General features: G+C 43.7%; 2 protein-coding genes across 5 annotated transcripts in view; both read left to right on the top strand.

The window, feature by feature from the left end:
- Positions 1 to 25235, top strand: part of SUGCT (succinyl-CoA:glutarate-CoA transferase) — a 1155962-nt gene that overhangs the window by 990108 nt on the left and 140619 nt on the right. The window lies entirely within an intron of this gene.
- On the top strand, positions 20621 to 22149 carry LOC142488696 (uncharacterized). The gene is made up of 2 exons (XM_075589094.1): positions 20621 to 20682; positions 21046 to 22149. The coding sequence occupies exons 1-2, from the start codon at positions 20634 to 20636 to the stop codon at positions 22110 to 22112; spliced, it is 1116 nt and encodes a 371-aa protein (XP_075445209.1). The 5' UTR covers positions 20621 to 20633; the 3' UTR covers positions 22113 to 22149.

Genomic DNA, 25235 nt, shown 5'->3' with positions numbered 1-25235 from the left:
GGCTTCTTTGCGACTTTCTCCTGCGGTCAGGATGGAGCTAAAAATCCAGGCGGTTGGCCTTTTTAGGCTTTATCTCTCTAACCAGGGGTCCCAGGTGTTCCAAAACTGAGGCATCTTCTTTTGGAGCATAGCCGTCAGCTTCTCCATGATCATGACCTCATTTATTTTTCTAACTACTGTAGTTCTTGAGGGAGTCTTAATCTGTTTCCAGGCGGCCGCTATAGAGCATCTGGCCGCTGTCAGCATGGCCGTGATCAGCCTAGACATTGGCGGAGGAAGGTCCTCAATGGGTTTGTTCAGCACCAGGATCAGAGGATCCAGGGAGAGAGGGAGCCCCGTGACCTCATAGATAAGCGTCTGGATCATGGTCCAGTACCTCTGAATCTCCGGACATGACCACCAAATATGGGCCATGTCCCCCTTTTGACCACATCCCCGCCAGCACAGATCCAATGTGCCGGGGTAGATCTGGCTCAGCCTAGCTGGGGTCAGGTACCACTGAAATATAATTTTATAGATATTTTCTTTTATTGTTGTGCAAATTGATGTTTTAGCGGCTTGCTCCCAAATCTCCTCCCAGTCTTCCAGATCTATTAGGAAGCCCAATTCCTCCGACCATTTTTGCATGTAACGGTGATTCGGTGGGCTAGATGTCGGCTCCATTCCCTTATATATCTTGGAAATCAGACCTCTTTGGTAGGTGTTTTTAATGCATAAGGATTCAAATCTGGTTAGCGGGGGGAAGTTGGAGGTTGGGGATAATGATATTAGGAAGTGATGAACTTGTAAATACTTGAACAGGTGGAGACCCTGGATCGAGAATTTATCCTTTAGCGCCTGGTAAGTTAAGATCTCCTCCTTCTGCAGCAGATCGGCAACCATCCTAATATTGTGACTCTGGAATTGGTCAAATTGTCTTGGGGAACACCCTGGTGGGGAATTGGGGTTCCCAAAGATTGGAGATAGCTGGGAAGGGGAAGCTAACAGACCATACTTCCCTTTGCTTTTAAGCCATACGTCCCACGTGCATCTCATTGCTCCTAGGTCGAACCTCTGTGGCCCAGCCCTGCTACCGTCTGTGGTCCACAATGCCACTTGGAGGGAGTGGGGGCGCGCGTAATGTGACTCTATTTCGAGCCAACAGGCTGAGGCCGGGTCGCAATTCCAAACTATAGCCTGCTTCAGTTGTGCTGCGAGATAGTACCTGACTATGTCGGGGACCCCCACACCTCCTCTTGCTCTTGAAGAGAGCATCACTGATCTTGGGAACCTTGGCCTTTTATCATTCCAAATGAATTGGAGCAGTAGTGATTGAACGTTCTTTAGCGTCGCTTGTGGCACCGCAATTGGGAGGGTTTGGAAGTTATACAATAACCTTGGAAGAACATTCATTTTTACGGAAACCATTTCCCGAACCATGAAATTTGGTGTTTTTTCCACGCTTCCAGGTCTTTTTTAATCTGATCGAATAGGGGGGGGGGGTAGTTATATTGGAAGAGGGTATTATAGGAGTTGGAGATTTTAACCCCAAGATATTTAATGTAGGTGGAGCTCCACTTGTATTTATAGTTAGCTTGAATGAGTTTCCACGTCTGGGCTGGGAGGGATATATTTAAGGCTTCTGACTTGTCCATATTCACTTTATAATCAGAGACTGACCCAAATTGGGTCAGTAGCCTTTGAAGGTTGGGGAGGGAGGTGTGGGGGTCAGCGAGGGACAGGATTACATCGTCAGCGAATAGAGAGATTTTGTATTCTCTTTCTGCAATTTGGATCCCCTTAATACTTTTTTCTTCTCTGATTTTGGCTGCTAGGGGCTCAATAGTTAGGGCGAATAGGAGGGGGGATAGCGTGCAAACCTTGTCTGGTCCCGTTCCTAATTTTTATTGGGTCTGAGAAGCCGCCTGATAATTTAACATACGCTGTTGGGTTTTGATAGAGGGCTCTCACACCCTCCAGGAAAGGGCCACAGAAGCCAAACCTCAGCATAGTTTGGTCTAGGAAGGACCACTTGATTCTGTCAAACGCCTTTTCAGCGTCAAGGCTCAGAATCATTGCTTTGGAACCGGTGAGATGCACGTGGTCAATTATATCCACAATTTTGCGGGTGTTGTCGGAGGCCTGTCTTCCGGACACAAAGCCTACTTGATCTACATGTATGAGTCTAGGGAGAATTGCGTTTAGCCTGTTTGCCAGGATCTTACTGTAGATTTTGAGATCGGTATTTAACAGGGAGATGGGCCTGTAGTTTCCGCAAAGGAGCGGGTCCCTACCCTCCTTATGAATTATAGCTAGATTTGCTGCTGTGATTGTGGCGGGAATCGGCTCCCCTTGAAGGAAGGAATTATATATCTAGTAGGTAGGGGGAAAGGGTCGGCATGAACATCTTGTTGTAAGAGTTCGAAAAGCCGTCCGGGCCCGGAGTTTTGGCTAACTTGAGTGAGCTAATTGCTTGAGATAGTTCCTCTTCTGATATATTTTTGTTCAGACTCTCTACCTCCTCGGGGGATAGGGATGGGAGGTTACATTGCTCTAGATATTGTGTGATTGTATTGAGGCTGACCGGGTCTTGGTCTGGGGGGTGGAGGTTGTATAAGTCCGAGTAAAAATCCGCGAATTCCTGCGCTATCTCTTTTTCTATGTATGAGACCTGCCCTTTTCTTGTCTGAATACTGGCTATCTGGGATTTAACTCTGGCGCCCCTAAGCTTTGAGGCCAAGAGCCTATCTGCTTTATTGCCTTTGTCAAAGTATTTTTGTTTTGACCACCTGAGTGCTTTCTCTATGTCCTCAAGTTGGATCTGTTTGAGGGCAGATCTAGCTAGGTTTAGTTGTTTTAGTGTTTTTTTAGATGCTGTGGCTTTATGTTGCTGTTCCAGTTGGGTGATTTTGTCTGAGAGGTCTTTTTAGAGCTTATGTTTCATTTCTTTTTTATAAGAGGCGATTGAGATCAGTTCTCCTCTGATAGAGGCTTTATGAGCCTCCCAGAGCATAGCTGGGGCTGAGACGGAGCCGGCATTGATTTGAAAAAACATTGATAGTTTTTGGCGTATGGATATCTCCGTGTCAGGACAATTCAGCATAGAATCATTTAACTTCCATTTGTACTGGGTGTTTTTCACAAAGGGTAGGGATAGGGTGAGGTCGATCGGTGCGTGGTCGGACCAGGTGATTGAACCTATGTTTGACTGGGAGGATGCCTGGAAGACATTACTCGTACCCAGAAAATAATCGATCCTCGAGTAGGACTGATGAGGGGTGGAGAAAAAGGTATAATCCTTTTGACCCTGGTGCTGAGCCCTCCAAATGTCCACTAGTGAATATTCCTCAATGATGTCTCTAAATTTCTTGGCTTTCTTTTGGGACTGGGTGGCGTATGAAGAGGGAGTGGATGGTAGGAGGGTGGGGTTTGATTTATCTTGTGTGGGGGATGCCACCATATTAAAGTCTCCGCCTATGATCAGGGAAGAGAGGGATTGCTGCTCCAATGACTCGAGGAGATTTCTGAGAAAGGGGAATTGGTTTTCATTGGGGGCGTAAATATTGACAAGTGTAATTGGCGTACCTGCTAGGGTGCCCTGGATTACCAGAAATCGTCCGTCTGGGTCTGGGAGTGACTTGACCAGAACAAATGGGACCCCGGTCGTAATGAGGATGGCTACTCCTCTTTTTTTGCTTGGTGAGGATGCGAAATATGCCTGAGGGAATACGCTTTTGAATGTATTGGGGGGTGTCGGGGAGTTAAAATGGGTCTCCTGGATGAGAACAATATCACCCTTGGATTTTTTTTAGGTCCATGAGGACTAGCTTCCTCTTTTTTACTGAATTGAGGCCTTTGACATTAATCGAGATTAGTTTGATGGAAGACATTATGTTACGAAAAAGGTTCTCAGAGCTCCAGGCTCTGATGCTCTTATGTTTCCCATGTCAAGAGCTCTGTTTTGGGGTATAGGACGTAGGTCCAGAGACAGTTTGGAGGAGAGTGGGGTGGATGCCTCAGGGCGGGGGGAAGGAGGGAGGGGTGGGGTGGACAAAGTAGGGAAAGAGAAAACAGGCGGACCTTTGCGGGGCCCAAGAAAAATAACCTTAGTCACGAGAGTGAGCAAGGTAGCGGGGTCAAACACCCCTGGAGAAACTTCCAGGACAGAAAGCCTGGCGTGGGGCAGGGTACAGGGCCCGAGACCCTCCCTGCAGTAGAACGTAAACCACTTGTAACAGCTTGGAGAACTCTCCCTGATCTTAACTAAGTTGTGGAACTTGCCCTTGCTTTGTTCGAGTACTTTGAAGGTGGTGGGAGATTCACACCTTTGTGTTCTTAGCCTTCTAACACTTTTAGGAGTAAGGGTCAGGGGCAGGGATGGGTGAGCTCAGAGAAGCCAGACTCGCTGTAAAAGTGTGTGTGGGGGGGGGCACTGGTAGAGGCCCCCCTCTCGTCAGAGCGGCCCTCAGAGCCACGGCGGCGAGAAGGTAGGGCGGAGAGAGAGCCATAGTAGCTCGCGGTGTTGGGGGCTAGTCGGGGTGGTACCATTGGGAAGTGCCTCTCCTCTCCAGCCGGAGGGGAGATGAGAAATCGATCAGGAGTGCAGCTCTCGCGGAACTTTCAGGGTTGTGGAGGTGGTGTCTGAGTGTCTCTCACGGCTTCGATCCTCTAGGGGACACCGGGAGTAGCTCAGGCCAGGCCAGGAGGAGCAGCTGGGGGGCGCCAGTGCTCGATGATAGAATCTCTGATGTTAGATTCATCAGTCTTTTGTTCATTGTTCCTCTTTGCTTGGCTATATATTTTACCACAGCCCTGTTGTCTGACTTTATTTTCCATCCTTTTCCTGGCTTTGGAATGCCTCCAGTGCTTTCTGCACTGTCTTTAGTTCCAGCAGGTTCGATGGTAACTGTTGTTCTTTGGTTGTCCAAGAACCCTGTACCAGTAAGTCTCCCATCTGGGCTCCCCAACCTGCGCTACTTGTATCTGTGGTGATTGTTACCCACTGTTTCTGGTGTAACGTGTGTCCTTTTAATAGGTTCTGTGCGTTTTCCCACCATCTTAGTTCTCTTTTTGTGTGGGTTAACAGTATGTATATTTCTCGTTTTACATCTTTGGGATCTCCGTTCCACTGTTGTAAGAAATTTTGCAGCAATGGTCTCATGTGTAGACCTGCCCATTTTACTATGTTTAGCGTTGAAGTAAACTTTCCTAGGAGTCTCATGCAGTCTGCTGCTGAACATATGTTCGCTGTTCTGAGCGTTCTTGTCTGGATTCCAATGGCTTGGATCCTTGACTCTTGCAATATAAACCTCTCCTTCTGCTGTGTGAAATTCTACTCCCAAAAATGTTAAAGACTGTGTTGGTACTAGCTGGCTTTTGTCAATGTTTATGACCCAGCCCTGCTGTTCTAGAAAGAGACAACGATGTTTCTGTCATGTAGCATGTAGCAGTTTCTCTTTTTTTGTGATTTTATCAGGATATCGTCCAGATATGGATAAATCTCCATGCCTCTTTTTCTTAATTCTGCTATCAACGGGGCTAACACCTTTGTGAAGGTTCTGGGAGATGTTGCCAGTCGAAACGGCAGAGCCAAATATTGGTAGTGTTCCTGATTTATTGTAAATCTGAGGAATTTTTGACGTCTTTTTGCTATAGGGATATTTAAATAGGCATCTTTTAGATCTATTAATATCATCCAATCGTTTGGTTTTACTTCTTGAATGATGATGTTTAGTGAAATCCTTTTGAACCTTCTTACCTGTAGGTAGATATTTACGATTCTTAGATCCGATACCGCTTTGCAACCTCCTGATGCCTTTTCTACCAAGAAGATCTTGGAATAAATCCCCTTTCTCCTCTGTCTTTGTTACATAGTTACATAGTTACATAGTAGATGAGGTTGAAAAAAGACGTAGGTCCATCAAGTTCAACCTATGCTAAATTTAGACAACAGATACTTACCTATATCTATACTTACTTATTGATCCAGAGGAAGGCAAACAAAAAACCCCATTAAGTGGAAAAATGAATTCCTTCCTGACTCCAAGAATTGGCAATCGGATTAATCCCTGGATCAACATCCTTCCCATGTATACTTATTTGGTATATCCCTGTATACCTTTCCCATCTAAAAAGATGTCAACATTTTTTTGTAACAATTTTTTTATTGGACACATTCACATATTAATGTACATACAGAAATGTCATGAGCCCATAACATCTCAACTTAATACAAACAGGTAGTGACCAGTAACATTTTCCTGTTTTCTATAGGGGGAAAGAGGAAGAGGGGGGGGGGAAAGAGATGGGGGGGAGGAAGGAGACAAACAAGTAGGGGGGGGGTGGGATATGGGTGGATAGGAGGGGAAGGGAGGGGGTGGGGGGGGGTCGCCCATAGGCTTCTTTGCGACTCTCTCCTGCGGTCAGGATGGAGCTAAAAATCCAGGCGGTTGGCCTTTTTAGGCTTTATCTCTCTAACCAGGGGTCCCAGGTGTTCCAAAACTGAGGCATCTTCTTTTGGAGCATAGCCGTCAGCTTCTCCATGATCATGACCTCATTTATTTTTCTAACTACTGTAGTTCTTGAGGGAGTCTTAATCTGTTTCCAGGCGGCCGCTATAGAGCATCTGGCCGCTGTCAGCATGGCCGTGATCAGCCTAGACATTGGCGGAGGAAGGTCCTCAATGGGTTTGTTCAGCACCAGGATCAGAGGATCCAGGGAGAGAGGGAGCCCCGTGACCTCATAGATAAGCGTCTGGATCATGGTCCAGTACCTCTGAATCTCCGGACATGACCACCAAATATGGGCCATGTCCCCCTTTTGACCACATCCCCGCCAGCACAGATCCAATGTGCCGGGGTAGATCTGGCTCAGCCTAGCTGGGGTCAGGTACCACTGAAATATAATTTTATAGATATTTTCTTTTATTGTTGTGCAAATTGATGTTTTAGCGGCTTGCTCCCAAATCTCCTCCCAGTCTTCCAGATCTATTAGGAAGCCCAATTCCTCCGACCATTTTTGCATGTAACGGTGATTCGGTGGGCTAGATGTCGGCTCCATTCCCTTATATATCTTGGAAATCAGACCTCTTTGGTAGGTGTTTTTAATGCATAAGGATTCAAATCTGGTTAGCGGGGGGAAGTTGGAGGTTGGGGATAATGATATTAGGAAGTGATGAACTTGTAAATACTTGAACAGGTGGAGACCCTGGATCGAGAATTTATCCTTTAGCGCCTGGTAAGTTAAGATCTCCTCCTTCTGCAGCAGATCGGCAACCATCCTAATATTGTGACTCTGGAATTGGTCAAATTGTCTTGGGGAACACCCTGGTGGGAAATTGGGGTTCCCAAAGATTGGAGATAGCTGGGAAGGGGAAGCTAACAGACCATACTTCCCTTTGCTTTTAAGCCATACGTCCCACGTGCATCTCATTGCTCCTAGGTCGAACCTCTGTGGCCCAGCCCTGCTACCGTCTGTGGTCCACAATGCCACTTGGAGGGAGTGGGGGCGCGCGTAATGTGACTCTATTTCGAGCCAACAGGCTGAGGCCGGGTCGCAATTCCAAACTACAGCCTGCTTCAGTTGTGCTGCGAGATAGTACCTGACTATGTCGGGGACCCCCACACCTCCTCTTGCTCTTGAAGAGAGCATCACTGATCTTGGGAACCTTGGCCTTTTATCATTCCAAATGAATTGGAGCAGTAGTGATTGAACGTTCTTTAGCGTCGCTTGTGGCACCGCAATTGGGAGGGTTTGGAAGTTATACAATAACCTTGGAAGAACATTCATTTTTACGGAAACCATTCTCCCGAACCATGAAATTTGGTGTTTTTTCCACGCTTCCAGGTCTTTTTTAATCTGATCGAATAGGGGGGGGGGGTAGTTATATTGGAAGAGGGTATTATAGGAGTTGGAGATTTTAACCCCAAGATATTTAATGTAGGTGGAGCTCCACTTGTATTTATAGTTAGCTTGAATGAGTTTCCACGTCTGGGCTGGGAGGGATATATTTAAGGCTTCTGACTTGTCCATATTCACTTTATAATCAGAGACTGACCCAAATTGGGTCAGTAGCCTTTGAAGGTTGGGGAGGGAGGTGTGGGGGTCAGCGAGGGACAGGATTACATCGTCAGCGAATAGAGAGATTTTGTATTCTCTTTCTGCAATTTGGATCCCCTTAATACTTTTTTCTTCTCTGATTTTGGCTGCTAGGGGCTCAATAGTTAGGGCGAATAGGAGGGGGGATAGCGTGCAAACCTTGTCTGGTCCCGTTCCTAATTTTTATTGGGTCTGAGAAGCCGCCTGATAATTTAACATACGCTGTTGGGTTTTGATAGAGGGCTCTCACACCCTCCAGGAAAGGGCCACAGAAGCCAAACCTCAGCATAGTTTGGTCTAGGAAGGACCACTTGATTCTGTCAAACGCCTTTTCAGCGTCAAGGCTCAGAATCATTGCTTTGGAACCGGTGAGATGCACGTGGTCAATTATATCCACAATTTTGCGGGTGTTGTCGGAGGCCTGTCTTCCGGACACAAAGCCTACTTGATCTACATGTATGAGTCTAGGGAGAATTGCGTTTAGCCTGTTTGCCAGGATCTTACTGTAGATTTTGAGATCGGTATTTAACAGGGAGATGGGCCTGTAGTTTCCGCAAAGGAGCGGGTCCCTACCCTCCTTATGAATTATAGCTAGATTTGCTGCTGTGATTGTGGCGGGAATCGGCTCCCCTTGAAGGAAGGAATTATATATCTAGTAGGTAGGGGGAAAGGGTCGGCATGAACATCTTGTTGTAAGAGTTCGAAAAGCCGTCCGGGCCCGGAGTTTTGGCTAACTTGAGTGAGCTAATTGCTTGAGATAGTTCCTCTTGGGATATATTTTTGTTCAGACTCTCTACCTCCTCGGGGGATAGGGATGGGAGGTTACATTGCTCTAGATATTGTGTGATTGTATTGAGGCTGACCGGGTCTTGGTCTGGGGGGTGGAGGTTGTATAAGTCCGAGTAAAAATCCGCGAATTCCTGCGCTATCTCTTTTTCTATGTATGAGACCTGCCCTTTTCTTGTCTGAATACTGGCTATCTGGGATTTAACTCTGGCGCCCCTAAGCTTTGAGGCCAAGAGCCTATCTGCTTTATTGCCTTTGTCAAAGTATTTTTGTTTTGACCACCTGAGTGCTTTCTCTATGTCCTCAAGTTGGATCTGTTTGAGGGCAGATCTAGCTAGGTTTAGTTGTTTTAGTGTTTTTTTTAGATGCCGTGGCTTTATGTTGCTGTTCCAGTTGGGTGATTTTGTCTGAGAGGTCTTTTTAGAGCTTATGTTTCATTTCTTTTTTATAAGAGGCGATTGAGATCAGTTCTCCTCTGATAGAGGCTTTATGAGCCTCCCAGAGCATAGCTGGGGCTGAGACGGAGCCGGCATTGATTTGAAAAAACATTGATAGTTTTTGGCGTATGGATATCTCCGTGTCAGGACAATTCAGCATAGAATCATTTAACTTCCATTTGTACTGGGTGTTTTTCACAAAGGGTAGGGATAGGGTGAGGTCGATCGGTGCGTGGTCGGACCAGGTGATTGAACCTATGTTTGACTGGGAGGATGCCTGGAAGACATTACTCGTACCCAGAAAATAATCGATCCTCGAGTAGGACTGATGAGGGGTGGAGAAAAAGGTATAATCCTTTTGACCCTGGTGCTGAGCCCTCCAAATGTCCACTAGTGAATATTCCTCAATGATGTCTCTAAATTTCTTGGCTTTCTTTTGGGACTGGGTGGCGTATGAAGAGGGAGTGGATGGTAGGAGGGTGGGGTTTGATTTATCTTGTGTGGGGGATGCCACCATATTAAAGTCTCCGCCTATGATCAGGGAAGAGAGGGATTGCTGCTCCAATGACTCGAGGAGATTTCTGAGAAAGGGGAATTGGTTTTCATTGGGGGCGTAAATATTGACAAGTGTAATTGGCGTACCTGCTAGGGTGCCCTGGATTACCAGAAATCGTCCGTCTGGGTCTGGGAGTGACTTGACCAGAACAAATGGGACCCCGGTCGTAATGAGGATGGCTACTCCTCTTTTTTTGCTTGGTGAGGATGCGAAATATGCCTGAGGGAATACGCTTTTGAATGTATTGGGGGGTGTCGGGGAGTTAAAATGGGTCTCCTGGATGAGAACAATATCACCCTTGGATTTTTTTTAGGTCCATGAGGACTAGCTTCCTCTTTTTTACTGAATTGAGGCCTTTGACATTAATCGAGATTAGTTTGATGGAAGACATTATGTTACGAAAAAGGTTCTCAGAGCTCCAGGCTCTGATGCTCTTATGTTTCCCATGTCAAGAGCTCTGTTTTGGGGTATAGGACGTAGGTCCAGAGACAGTTTGGAGGAGAGTGGGGTGGATGCCTCAGGGCGGGGAGAAGGAGGGAGGGGTGGGGTGGACAAAGTAGGGAAAGAGAAAACAGGCGGACCTTTGCGGGGCCCAAGAAAAATAACCTTAGTCACGAGAGTGAGCAAGGTAGCGGGGTCAAACACCCCTGGAGAAACTTCCAGGACAGAAAGCCTGGCGTGGGGCAGGGTACAGGGCCCGAGACCCTCCCTGCAGTAGAACGTAAACCACTTGTAACAGCTTGGAGAACTCTCCCTGATCTTAACTAAGTTGTGGAACTTGCCCTTGCTTTGTTCGAGTACTTTGAAGGTGGTGGGAGATTCACACCTTTGTGTTCTTAGCCTTCTAACACTTTTAGGAGTAAGGGTCAGGGGCAGGGATGGGTGAGCTCAGAGAAGCCAGACTCGCTGTAAAAGTGTGTGTGGGGGGGGGCACTGGTAGAGGCCCCCCTCTCGTCAGAGCGGCCCTCAGAGCCACGGCGGCGAGAAGGTAGGGCGGAGAGAGAGCCATAGTAGCTCGCGGTGTTGGGGGCTAGTCGGGGTGGTACCATTGGGAAGTGCCTCTCCTCTCCAGCCGGAGGGGAGATGAGAAATCGATCAGGAGTGCAGCTCTCGCGGAACTTTCAGGGTTGTGGAGGTGGTGTCTGAGTGTCTCTCACGGCTTCGATCCTCTAGGGGACACCGGGAGTAGCTCAGGCCAGGCCAGGAGGAGCAGCTGGGGGGCGCCAGTGCTCGATCGAAGCTCTGAAGTTCTTGCTGCTTTCGCTGGGAGCTGCTACGGGTCCACAGCTCTGGGCACTCTCTGAGAGGCGATTCTCTCCGATGCTCTGTGTTGGGGCGCTGTGTGGCGGGAACTCGGCTCCTCCTCTCCTTCTCTCTGGTTCTCTAGCCCTGGGAGGCCCAGAGATTTCAGAAATGCGGGGGCATCTTCAGGTCTGGAGATTGTTCTGAACCTGCCGTTCTTTTGGACGACCAATTTAAATGGAAATCCCCATCTGTAGCGGATCTTTTGGCTGTTTAGGATTCTGATGAGAGGTTTCATGTTGCGTCTTCTTTCTATGGTGGTTCTGGAGAGATCATTGAAGACTTGCAGGGCTTCATTTTGGAAGTTGATTTCTCCTCTCTCTCTGCACTCATACATCAGGTTCTCTTTTATGGAGTATGAGTGCATTCTGACGATGACATCTCTCCTCCTTCTAGGATCCTCGGAGCGGGGACCCAGCGCTCTGTGGGCGCGGTCCATCTCCAGGTCTCTGGGCTCAAGGTCTGGGATCAAAAAGGAGAACAAGTCTTTCAGGTAGGTTTTTAGATTTTCAATCTTTATTTCTTCAGGGATGTTGCGGATCCGGATATTTTGGCGGCGATCTCTATTTTCTTGATCCTCGATAGCATCCTTCAGGGAGTTGACTTCATATCGCAGGCGGCATATTTCTTCTTCCGCAGCTGTTTGAGAGAGGGACACCTCCTCTAGCTTTGTTTCCACTTTGTCTGTGTGTCCTGCTAGGTCTTTTATTTCCTTTTTGACCCCTGTGATAGCTGTTTGCAGATCTTCTTGGAAATTGTGCCTCATCTTTTTTGAGAACTGGTCAAATAAGGTCTCAAGATAGGTTTTTGTAACTTCCAATGAGTCTCCCTTATCCCACAGTCCCTCCTCAGCTCCACGTGTGCTTGCCTCAGTCCCCTGAGAGCTCTCCTCGGCGCCATCTTGAGGAGTCAGGGTTTCAGCTCCTCTGCTTGCCGGTCTGTGAATTGACTCACAGAACTTAGCAATGTCCTGGTTCCCTGCTTTTTTTTGTTTGTTTGCCATCCTGAGGCTTTTACCTAGTCGGGTCCCCGAAAAGGTGTTTGTTTTGGTGGTTTTTATTGCTGATTTTAGATGCTTTTATCCAGGGAGTCTCGGGAGCTCTTCCCTCAAGCTACCATGCCGGCTGACGTCACAGGAAGTCCTCTCGTCCAACATTTTTTTGAACAAATCTATTATATCTGCCATCACAGTCTCCATGGGTAATGAATTCCACATTTTAACTGCCCTTACTGTAAAGAACCCTTTCCTTTGTTGCTGGTGAAATTTCCTTTCCTCCAACCTTAAGGGATGGCCCCGAGTCCTTTGTACTGCCCGTGGGATGAATAGTTCTTTTGAAAGCTCCTTGTATTGTCCCTGAATATATTTGTATATAGTTATCATATCCCCTCTTAGACTCCTCTTTTCCAATGTAAATAAATCTAATTTAGCTAGCCTCTCCACATAAGTTATAATATCCATCCCCTTTATTAATTTGGTGGCTCTTCTCTGCACTCTCTCTAGTTCTATAATGTATTTTCTTAGGATTGGTGCCCAAAATTGTACTCCATATTCAAGGTGTGGTCTTACTAATGCTTTGTAAAGGGGCATAATTATGTTTACTTCCCTTCCATCCATTGCCCGTTTGATGCAAGATAAGATCTTGTTTGCCTTTGCAGTTACTGCATGACATTGGGCACTATTGCTAAGCCTGCTGTCTACAAGCACTCCTAAATCCTTCTCCATCAAGGATTCCCCCAATATATCTCCATTTAATTTGTAAGTCGCCTTTTTATTCTTGCATCCCAAATGCATAACCTTACATTTATCTGTATTAAACCTCATCTGCCATTTACCTGCCCAGGTTTACAGTCTCTCCAAATCCTCCGTAGTATACTCTAGGGAAGGGGGAAGAGAAAGGGAACCCTCGCGTCTGCCTCAAATATATATGTGATGTATACAACGGTGCAATAAGGGGAGAGAGAGAACAACATTAATACTAGAAAACAAAAGCACCCTTTTTGACAGCACTCGTTGTATGTGATAATGTAAAGATGAATGATTTAAAATGTAATCTTTTAATTCAACTAGTTAAAATAATTGTCAAAACATTAGAACCAAAATTCCAACTGACATTGGTGACAAAACACAAAAAACAGACAACATTAATTAGTCCTTAAACTGCAAACTAGGTGGTTGATCAAAATCTAACCAGACTGACTAATGGCAGAGAAGAAACCCATATATGAGAGTAAACCTCCTAGTGCAGCAATAAAAAAGTTTAAAAAGCCTGTGTAAATAAAACAGGTAACATGGGACTGATCTTACACATGTATATACCTCTTGAAGATACTGGGTATATAGTAGATGGATGTTGACTCACTGCCTAAGTGATGACAGTAGTGTATATTGGGCACAAGAGCTCACAAAGTGTATTAGAGTATATACCGTATATACAGAAGGTACCGTATATACTCTAATATGGGGGAACAAACTTAATGGTATTTTACCATCTGCAGGATTAATCAGCTTCCACAACCATGATGTTGGTTTTGTGGATATAACGCTGCTGCAGTGAGGGTGTTTTGAACTGTGTGTATATTGTCACCCCTCCTTGTTTTGTTCTGCCTTATAACAGCAGCTGATTTACGTCTGCTGTTTGCATCAAACCATCCCCTCTTTTATGTTTGTTTGTTGTCACACTGCAGTATATTCGTTGCTTTATATCGCACATTTTATTAAGGGGCTATAACTGGATACGGACTAGATCCGTGCCCCAGAGCCAGTTATCACACTTTGTGAGCTCTTTTGCCCAATATACACTACTGTCATCACTTAGGCAGTGAGTCAACATCCATCTACTATATACCCAGTATCTTCAAGAGGTATATACATGTGTAAGATCAGTCCCATGTTACCTGTTTTATTTACACAGGCTTTTTAAACTTTTTTATTGCTGCACTAGGAGGTTTACTCTCATATATGGGTTTCTTCTCTGCCATTAGTCAGTCTGGTTAGATTTTGATCAACCACCTAGTTTGCAGTTTAAGGACTAATTAATGTTGTCTGTTTTTTGTGTTTTGTCACCAATGTCAGTTGGAATTTTGGTTCTAATGTTTTGACAATTATTTTAACTAGTTGAATTAAAAGATTACATTTTAAATCATTCATCTTTACACTATCACATACAACGAGTGCTGTCAAAAAGGGTGCTTTTGTTTTCTAGTATTAATGTTGTTCTCCAAATCCTCCTGAAGAGAAATTACATCCTGCTCTGATTCTATTACCTTACACAATTTAGTATCGTCAGCAAAGATGGAGACTTTGCTCTCGATCCCAACCTCAAGTTCATTAATAAACAAGTTAAAAAGCAGGGGTCCCAGTACCGATCCCTGAGGTACTCCACTCACGACTTTAGCCCAACCTGAAAAAGTTCCATTTATGACAACCCTCTGTTGTCTGTCCTTTAACAGGATCCCTTGTTATTACTGTACGTTGGCCTGTAATAAATCCTTCAAGACAAAACTCATTTGTTTTATTTTTTCCTTTGTCTGTGTATACTTTGTCCTTAAGAATGTATCCCTCTTGGAATGTTTTTTAACTCCAGGTAGTACCCGAAAGAAATGATCTGTAGTTCCCATCTGTCTTTTATTGACTGGGCCCATGCTGCTTTGAATTGGCTCAGTCTTCCTCCAACTGGAAGCTTCTGGACCCCTTGACCTTCTTGAGAATTTTCCTCTAGAAAATGATGCTCTCCCTCTGGCACCACGAAAAAGTTTATTCTGTCCGCCTCTCCATGACGTTTGCCTTGAGAACGTTTTTCCAGGACGATATGTTCTTGCTTCCCTATACTGTGACTTTTCAGTCTGATGAAATGCAGGGCCATGTCTCCTATTTCTACTCTCTTGTGGTAAAAACGTGCTTTTACCTCCTGACGCTTTATTTATAATCGCATCCAATTTATTCCCAAATAGAAATTCTCCTTCAAAGGGCAAGTTACATAAACTATTCTCTGATGCTGTGTCTGCCATCCAGTGTCTGAGCAATAGCGTTCTTCTTGCTGTTACTGTACAAGCCATTGACTTGGCTGCCAGTCTCACTGCATCCAGCGACGCTTCTGCTATGTAGTCTGCTGCCCACATGATTTCTGACAACGCCTTCAGAATATAAGTTCTCTTTACTCCTTTATCCAATGCTTCTTCTATATTAGCAATCCATATCCGCATTGCTCTTGCCACTGATGTTGTTATCGCTGGTTTGCATGCTGCACCTCCTCTCACATATGCCTTTTTTTAAAACACTATCCATCTTTTTATCCATTACATCATTGAGAGATGCTGCATCTTCAACTGGTATCGTTGTTTTCCTTGACACCCTGGAAATTGCTGCATCAATATTAGGACTGACTTCTAAGTGCTTTACTTCTTCTTGTGAAAAGGATACATGCTGTTAACTTTTTTGGGAATATTTAGTTTTCTATCCGGCTGTGCTAATTCCACTTGTATCATATCCTTGATTACTTGATGAATTGAAAAACACGTGTTTTTCTTCTGCCTACACCCAAATAATTTATCTGATTTCTAGGCAATCTCTTCCGTATACTCTAACCCAGCGGTGCGCAAATTTTTTGAGCTGCGACCCCCTTCATGGGCGTCGCAGCATTCACACCCCCCCTCTCCCAATGTCTTTGTGTCATTTGATGCCATGTTGACATGGTGACGCGTCGCTGAAGACCCGGCTGGCAGCAGGTGAGTTACAGAGTCCTCACGCCTCCCCCAGCATTTAATTTAAATACCATGGGGATGAGTGCGGGGCCTCTGTAATCGCCCGCACCCCCCCCCCCCCCCCCAGGAATTCTTTTAATTTATTTTGTTTTTTTGATTTTTAATGATGGGAATTTTTGTGGTGTTTTCAATTGTTTATTTCTGTAACTTTTTTGTTGTTTGCTTTTTAATTGTGGTTTATTTTTCTTCTTTTGCTTTTTAATAATGGTATTTATTTGGTTCTTTCTTTAATTATTGATGTTTTTGGTGTTTTAATTGTTAATTCTGGTGTTTATTTGGTATTTACTTAATTGATTGCTGGTAATTTTGTGGTGTTTACTTGTTTATTGTTGTTTATTTGGGGATTGTTTTGATTGCATTGGATATTGTTGGTGGTTGTTTATTTTTGTTGTTTTTCAGCTTTACGCTGGGCCTTAATGGAGGAGTCGAGTTTCCTCTCTAGGGAGTCTGTTCTGATCCCTATGCTGCCTAAATCCGCTCTCAGAGCGGTCAGTTCTGACTGAAGGCAGCGTTTTATGTCCATACAGAACTCCCGCATGTCTCGTCGCCGCATTATCTGATCATCCCTTTCATGATCTGCCCCGTCTTCAACTTCAGACTCGGAGCCGCTATGTATAGGCCCCTCATGATTTTTGGCGCGGCCCGCTTCTCCCTTCGCAAAATATTCGGTTAAGACCGACGAGGTCCGCTTTGATCTTGTTGCCCTTGACAGCCCTACAGCTTCGGCGGGCTATGGGGGTTTTCCGGTGAGTGCCGGTGAAGTTTTTGTGCTTTATTTATTTATATTCGTGCCGGCTGTGAACGGAGCGTACAACTCACACGTCCATGCAGCCAGCCGTCGCGCATGCGCCTCATTAGATTGTATTTTTAATTGTATTCTTGCTGGCAACGGAGGACATGAACGATGATGAGGACAGCCTTCATCCTGGCAGGCTGGCAGGGGTAAGTGAAAGTTTTATTTACTTTATTTCTGCTGGTTAATGTTTTATTTTAAATGAGCAAATGCACTAGTATTCATATCTGGATCACAGTAATTTTGCCCATTACTATATGTGTTAGGGGGGTGTATTTATTTCCAAGTATTGGATTATTTTTTTTGTGTGCTGCAGGCCCACGGACACCACCCGGAGGACCCCAAACACCTGCGGGAACCACCCGAGGACCCCCGGACACCCACAGGGACCACCTGAGGCCCCCCAGACACCAGCAGGGACCACCCGAGGGCCCCTGGACACAATGGGGACCACCCGGAAACCCCCGCCGGCCTCCTGTATTAATGCTGTGCAGAAAAAAATTATTTTATGCATGTCTCCATCTCTTTTGCTCCAACCTTTCGCTGGTTTGAAGAAATGGTGAGCTTTTACAGTACGAATCAGTTATCACTGCTTTGTGAATAGCAGTTACTGGCAAAAAACGGCAGATTAGCCATTTTTTGCCCTATTGTACAACTTTTTTCCCCCTTACTGATTACGGGTGATAAAAAGCCGTTATAGGGCCTCATGCAGTAAGCGACGATTATGTGAAATCGGCAAGCTTATCGATTAGTCATGTTATTGGCGTTTTTCCCTCTCCGTATGCAGTAAGTGCCGAATACATTCAAAATCAACCAGAAAACAAATCCGCCCACTCTCACGATGATGAGCCGATCACACACAGGTGTATCGGCGTGCGTGGCGGGGTGCTGTTAGGTTGCACAATCACAAATCTTGCTGAATCAGGCGAAACAAGCATGTTTTTGATTGCGCGCCATATTTAAAGGCAACGTGTACTGCTAATCATTCTCTGTGTTGTTGGGAGTGAGAGAGAGAGAGAGACGCACAGAGCTGGACGATTGAACATTTGCATATTGACTGAGAGACTTGTTGTGTATTGGGTGAGCTTTGTCCTTTGTTGTTTTGTTTACATCTTTGTCTTGTTTTATATGTGGAAGTGGGTCGTGTGATTGCCTGTACATTTCTTGTCTGTTTTTTGTGAGTGCTGGAAGTATGCCCGCAAAGCGTGGGAAGAGTGATGCTGGTGGGAGTGGGAGTGCTACTCGTGGGAGTACGCGTCGGAGTGAACGTTCTGTTCAGGGGAGTGATGTTGCTGGTGCACCGAGTGGTGTTGCTGGGAGTGGGAGTGCTGTTGTTGGGAGTGGGAGTGCTGGTGCTGCGAGTGGTGTTGCTGGGAGTGGGAGTGCTGTTGTTGGGAGTGGGAGTGCTGTTGTTGGGAGTGGGAGTGCTGTTGCTGTGAGTGGGAGTGCTGGTGCTGGGAGTGGGAGTGCTGTTGCTGTGAGTGGGAGTGCTGGTGCTGGGAGTGCTGGTGCTAGGAGTGTGAGTGCTGGTGCTAGGAGTGGGAGTGCTGGTGCTAGGAGTGGGAGTGCTGGTGCTAGGAGTGGGAGTGCTGGTGCTGGGAGTGCTGCTGGTGGCGCAGTTGCTGATGGGGTGGATGGTGGTGGCGTGCTTGCTGGTGGCCAGCTTTTGGAGGCTCTTCCATTGGAAGAAGGAGAGTCCAGTCAGCACCAGCCAAGCTCTGACCCTAAACCTGCTCGGAAAAAACGTGTGGAGAAGCCACGTAATCCTCGCTTCAATGACCAGGAAAATAGGGCTCTTGTCACTGGCATTCTGGAGCACTATGACAGTATATATGGACATTTAGTAGGTAAGTGTAACTTTACATTTATTATTCAAATACATGTGATCCTAGGTCATCTGAGTTTTGTTCATATGCAAATATGGGTACACAATATCTTTCTATGTTCATTAGTGTGGAAACACAGCTTTTTATCATGCCTTACAAGGACAAATAAACACAGGCGGTCAATTTGCCAGAACTGCATACAATATGAATGCAACCTTGCTTACATGTATAGGTTTAGTAGTGAATGCTCATGTGCTGCACATATTACACATAAAACAGCATGTTTGCTATCACTTGGAACAGCTAGCAGTGTAGGAAACTGGTGCTTATATTATTATTCATTTACCTCATATCTTTTATATGTTTTTCAAGGGCGGACAAGTGCAGCAAGCAAAAAAGAAATGTGGGACACAATAGTCATTGGTGTCAATGCCTGTGGGAATAGTGTCAGGGACAAGTATCATTGTCGGAAAAGATTTGATGATATTAGGTCCAAATTGAAAAAGAAAATACAAGACCAACGCGTGCATGCTACTGGCACTGGAGGTGGGCCCACACCACAACGTCTCATATTGACTCCATTGGAGGAGCTGCTTCGGCCAAAATTACTTACCGTCGTCGTGGAAGGCTTGGCTGGTGACCGTGACATTGGAATTTATCCGTCACAATTTCCAGCAGGTGATAAATATTACTGTACTAGGCGTGTCGTTGCTTACAGTTATTTTGCATAGTTACACTGCTTTTTATACTGTCTTCACAATATAAGCATACCTGCATCTATATATGTATATGTCTGATTCTGTATATATATATCTCAAAATAGACATATATGTAGTAGTCCTACTAAAAGCAGTAACTAATATAGCACGTGCCATTGCGTGCTCATTTACATGTGAATTCCCAAAATGCATAGCTGCAGTGGAAGCAATTGATGGTGGGCGAAGATGGGGAACAACAGGGTAGTACACGTGTAACACATGTTCATGAGAAATTATTAGTAGCTACAGGTACAGAACAGAAATATGTATCATGTTATTGTGTATTTTATTGATTTTACTCCGACAAACATGACATTACTGCCTATTTTAAGCATGCATCAAAGAAATTGCATGTAACGGCCTACAAACATCACTGGCACTAACACATCTATAGTTGCTTATGAAAAGGTCCATTTTTGCTTTATGTCATATACAGACAGCATAATGAGGCACACGTAGCATATGTTATGTCATTGTTTTCATAACTTAAACACTGCAGATGACTACTTAGCTCATCTACCATTGTGTTAAAGCAGCTGCAATTAATATCTCATCACAGCATACACTTCAACAGAGGGGGTGGGGTTCAGCACACACACTAATTACAGCCTCATTTCACGGTCAACTTAGTTCACACCATTTGCACCTGTTTCAAGTCATTGAAAGGTGTGGCTGATTAGGCTTTTTGGGGAAGGGAATACCTTTCTTACAACCTGAATAGCACAACTGAAGTTAATCACACTCATTTGAAAGCTTAACTCTAGCTACTAAATGCCCCAACAACTCATTACTTATCAAAGCGTACGTCACACATTAGTTCACTCATATCTATAGTTGAACTACTATCAAAGACACATTATCACACACTGCATGTGTTGTCTTGTTGAGTCACAGCCACATTCAGGTGTGCCACATCTTCGATTAATGTACCACACATATCCTCTACCAAAAACAACACTTTTTGCAATATGACCACCTTCATGATAACCATTGTGAATGGTCATCTCATGATAGTTATGTACATTATGATACTGATATCACTACACAACATATGATTTTTATGTACTCATTTAATCTATTTATCCTCACGCATTACTGCAGAAACATAGTATGTTGTATGTTAGGGAACTCAAAAATTCTAAGTACACAGGCATGTACAGTGTTATTACAACTATTTATGTTCACTTTCACACACATTTTCGGTTAAGGAACTGATGTTGTTAGTTAATCATAAATACAGAACATACAATAAGTGTTTGTTCAATATTTACACATGTAAATGTAAAACTTATGTTATTGTTATATATAGTTGCCCCTGGAGGACATGTGTCACCTGAGATGGAACAAGTGTCTTCACCTGGGTCAGCCAGCTCAACACTACTAGAAGGTGAGTGTATCATTTGCTGGCCATATAATATGTGCTCTTCTATATGTTATGTTGTCATGTGCATTATTTGTTTTGCACATCTTCTTTAAATAGGATTACTTAGTGTCAGTGAAAATTAAGTGTAAGGCAACATGTATTGTGTTAGTGATGTTAATTATCATGTAGGACTTCTGAGTTTAGAGCAACTTTTCATTCATTCATATTTCATACTGAGTCCAAACATTATTCGTAAGTCAAGGTAGTTTTTAATGAGGTTATAAAACGTATGCTAACATGTTAGGTGTTACTTAGGACATAGTACAATTACATAGTAACACAGCATACATTAACATGCCATTTAATAATGTGTACATTTCTTTTTAGAACATCATGGTGATGAGGATGATGAGTATGATGAGGATGACGCCACAGAAGAGACTGAAATACAATCATGTGACCATGAAGAGGTGCCAATAGAAACTGTTGTACCGCCAAATCGTCCATCAACTTCCACATACGATGCAATTGTAGCTTCAGAGGGAAAAATAGTGGACGCAGAAAATCGTCGCCATTCAGACATGATGACAGTGCTGGAAAGGATGATTGGACTGCAGGAAGAAACAGTATCACAATTGGCACATCTCCACAGAGTCTTCATTGAAGTGCCTAAACAGTTGCAAAAAATCAACACCTCATTCGAAGCATTAGTTGTTCAGCAAACACAAGCTAATTACTGGAGAATGACTAATGTACCACAATTCAACACCTCCCAGCCAGGATCTGTTCATGCAGGTCAGTTTTCACCACATTCATCTGATATTCATTCACCAGGCCCAAATGTTACCGGTCAAGTAGCAGAGATTGCTGTGCAGGTTCCTGACGACATACTACCACTGCCATCTGTACAAAATCAGCAGCTGACACCTACAAAGGAGCCCACAAAAACAAAATACAAGCAGTTACTACTGACCAGTTTTTGGTCAAAAACAACAAAAGACACACATGAAACAGACCAACCATCACTTGTGCAGTGTCTACCAACTTGCTCACATGTGTCACTGGGCACAAGCCCTGTCCGTGAACAGTCACTACCCAAAAGCCCTGTAGGTGAGTCGCTGCCCAAAAGCCCTGTAGGTGAGTCGCTGCCCAAAAGCCCTGTAGGTGAATCGCTGCCCAAAAGCCCTGTAGGTGAATCACTGCCCAAAAGCCCTGTAGGTGAATCACTGCCCAAAAGCCCTGTAGGTGAGTCACTGGCCACAAGCCCTGTAGGTGAGTCACTGGCCACAAGCCCCGTAGGTGAACAGTCACTGGCCACAAGCCCTGCCCGTGAAGTGCCAGAGGCCACTCAAAGTGGCTCTGTTGTGCCTAAAGTTGGTGGCAAAAGAAAAAGGAAAATTCAAGAGACAACAAGCAGGCCTGTTACTCGCTCGCAAAAGGAACAAAAAAAATAAATGTTATAATTCAGAAAATATGTCTTTGGCCTTGTTTTGTTGACTTCACATTATCTAATTACTATTGTATGTATGCTGAAGACTGTGTTGTTTCCAAACTTTCAACTATGTTCTTGTACACGTGAAGTTTTGGAAATGTTAACACTCATAATTAATTGTGTTATAAATATTTATGTTGTAATCGTCTGTTCAGTAATGGTCCACCAGGAGCCAGTTGCTAAGTTTAGAGAAGCTGCCATTGACTTTGCAGCAAAACATTGCATTTGGGTGTGTTAATTGATGTAAGAATTGCATATGCATATTAGTCACATGCAATTATTAAAACACCTAAGTAAGTGCAAACATCTTTCTTGTACGTGTACAGCAGGATTATGTGTAAATTATTACTTACCTTTGCCTTGCTTGGCCATTGTAATTTTGTCCTTTAATCAGTTGTGTGTTCGTTTCTATAACATCTCAGAATGTATAATAATATATATACACACACACACACACACACACACACACTGAGTGAGTGTGAGTGTGAGTGTGTGAGTGTGTATATATATATATATGTATATGTGTATATATATATGTATATATGTGTATATATATATGTATATATGTGTATATATATATGTATATATGTGTATATATATATGTGTATATATATATGTATATATGTGTGTATATATATATATATATGTATATATATGTGTATATATATATATATATATATATATATATATATATATATAGTACTATATAAACTGGTATACACAAACTAATACACTTCATGCTTCCTTGTGAAAGCACACTATTTTAATAATACAGGCCTAATGTTTGAGAAATATCCTAAGTATGAGACTCTAACAGTATTGTGCTTAAACAAATGTTTATTACTTAATTCAATCATGTTTCTCACCATTTAAATAGGTTTCATACAAGGTATACTTAATGCCATCAATGTTGTGTGTACTCCTGCAATATAAAAAAAAAAAAAATATTATATATAAATATATATATATTTTTATAAGAGATATATTTATATATATATATATATATATATATATATATATATATATATACACACGTATTTAAACTCATGCAGACAGGGAGTTAACCAGACTTTCACATACACACAGAAATGTAAGCGGGGAAAAAACATTTCTTTTTGCAGGTGTGTTTTTACTGATATGCCTGGCTAAGAAATATTTTCACACACTGGTCTTTGTTAGTTTTCAAAAAAACACTATGTGAACGCATTCACAGTCTAGGGATGTTTTTCACAAACGAGATAAAAGAAGGAGAAATGTTTCTCCCACAGTCCCATATCACGAACCACAACTGTTAACCCAATTAGACAACCAAATCCAATTGGCGTTTGAAATAAGGAGTCAAAGTAGTTACTTTTGTTGACCTTGACAAGGAAAAACAGGAGTTTGTTAGCCATTCAGCACATTCATTTTGATGAGCAAATAACACAGACCTGCACACAGCTTTTGTGCTACTCAGACATGGCTGATGAATTCGTTAACAATATTAATCCCCTTTTAGGGTATAAGTACATGATCTGTGAAGCCATCTTGAACAGTCGCGGACAGAAAGCAAGCACACGCCAAATCGATGATTTCATTCGAGCAAAATATCCTTATTACCAAGACCGTAAGCATGCACGGAATTTTAATTCCTCAATAAGATTCACTTTATCAAGTAATGACTTTTTTGAACGTGACCAGGATAAGCTACAACACACCTATGGTTTCTGGAAGATTGCCCCGGAAAAACAATTTATCCTGAAAGACGGCACTTATATTGTCGTGAAAGGCATATTTATTCCTAATGGCAATAGCAATGTATCCGCTACTACTGATCCGTTTGAATCGATACGTGCTGCAATATCTGCAGCCTCCATTCCTGAAACCCACATTGTACAAGAACAAAAGTACTATGATTATGTACCAAGCCTTTCAGCTGAAATTGCATTGGAATGGGAACCGGAAGAAATGAACCTACCTCCCGACCAATTATTTGAAGAAAGCAGTGGCGATTCCTATGAGCGCATCCTGGAGGAGATATGTGCCATACTGGATTCAGCGGTTGGGTTAAGCGTGGATGAAAATGGCTTGCATTTCTGGAGCGACCAGTTGCAGCCAGGCGAAGAGTTAATTCTAGAAGAATGGTAAATATAACAATCGTTATGCGTTGACTCTGCGTTTAAATTTTTTTTTTTTTTGTAACCACCATTTTCACTTTCAATGCGTGGATACAGCGTAACATTGCAGACTGCATAACATGTAGCGATCACAAACAAATTGTTTCCTAATACAATATAGTAGGACCTGAAAGAGTAGTACACATTGCTGACGGAATAAATATACGTACTTTCCTATCCCTTTAAACATATTAGCAACATTTTACCATTACTCTAACACATACCTGTTTTGTTATCATGCAACATCTACAACATTGAAAACCGGGTCCACCACGTATGACGTGGGACCCTTGTCATGGGCCAAGGCGTCCTTAAAAAGGATTAGTGATGTAAGTCCCGCCCCCAAGCGACGTGCGCGCCTCAAAGCCTATTGGCTGTCATGTTTTGTTATAGTAACGGTAACTGCAGTGTGTGATGCGTGCGGCTCAGTGTTTGTAGGCGTACCCTGGGCGTTAGCCGAATGTTAATTGAGTGGGAGGAGTGTTAGCGTGCGTTTCACGCTGGCTTAACATGACGTCACACGTATTGCATTTGCGCATTGTGTTATCGGCCGTGCTTTCTGTTCAAACACGTCTGTTTAAAAAGAATACAGATGTACTCGTTTAGAACGAATGTAGTTTCGTCTTCATTGTATTTGAAATAAAGATGTTATGTTTACTGGTATTTTCAACATGTATTGAACGCACAACGTACGCTTTGTTTTGCGCATGCGCTAACAGTTAGTGGAGCCAAGCGTGAAGTGCGTGCGCACACAAAGATGTGCGCGCACATCTTTCAGTATACAGGCAACGTTCACTTCTTATACATAGTTATGCCTGCTACAAATGTAAAGAAACATTACATACTGATGAACAGTTTTACTTCTAACATATAAGTGAGTGACGTGTGTATCTACACAATCATATAGAGCTGCGTAACGCGTTGTCACG

Source organism: Ascaphus truei, chromosome 2 (genome assembly GCF_040206685.1).
Source record: "Ascaphus truei isolate aAscTru1 chromosome 2, aAscTru1.hap1, whole genome shotgun sequence".
In the NCBI taxonomy this organism is placed as follows: Eukaryota; Metazoa; Chordata; class Amphibia; order Anura; family Ascaphidae; genus Ascaphus; species Ascaphus truei.
Note: the sequence above shows the minus strand (reverse complement) of the source record. Positions and strands in the feature narration are given on the sequence as shown.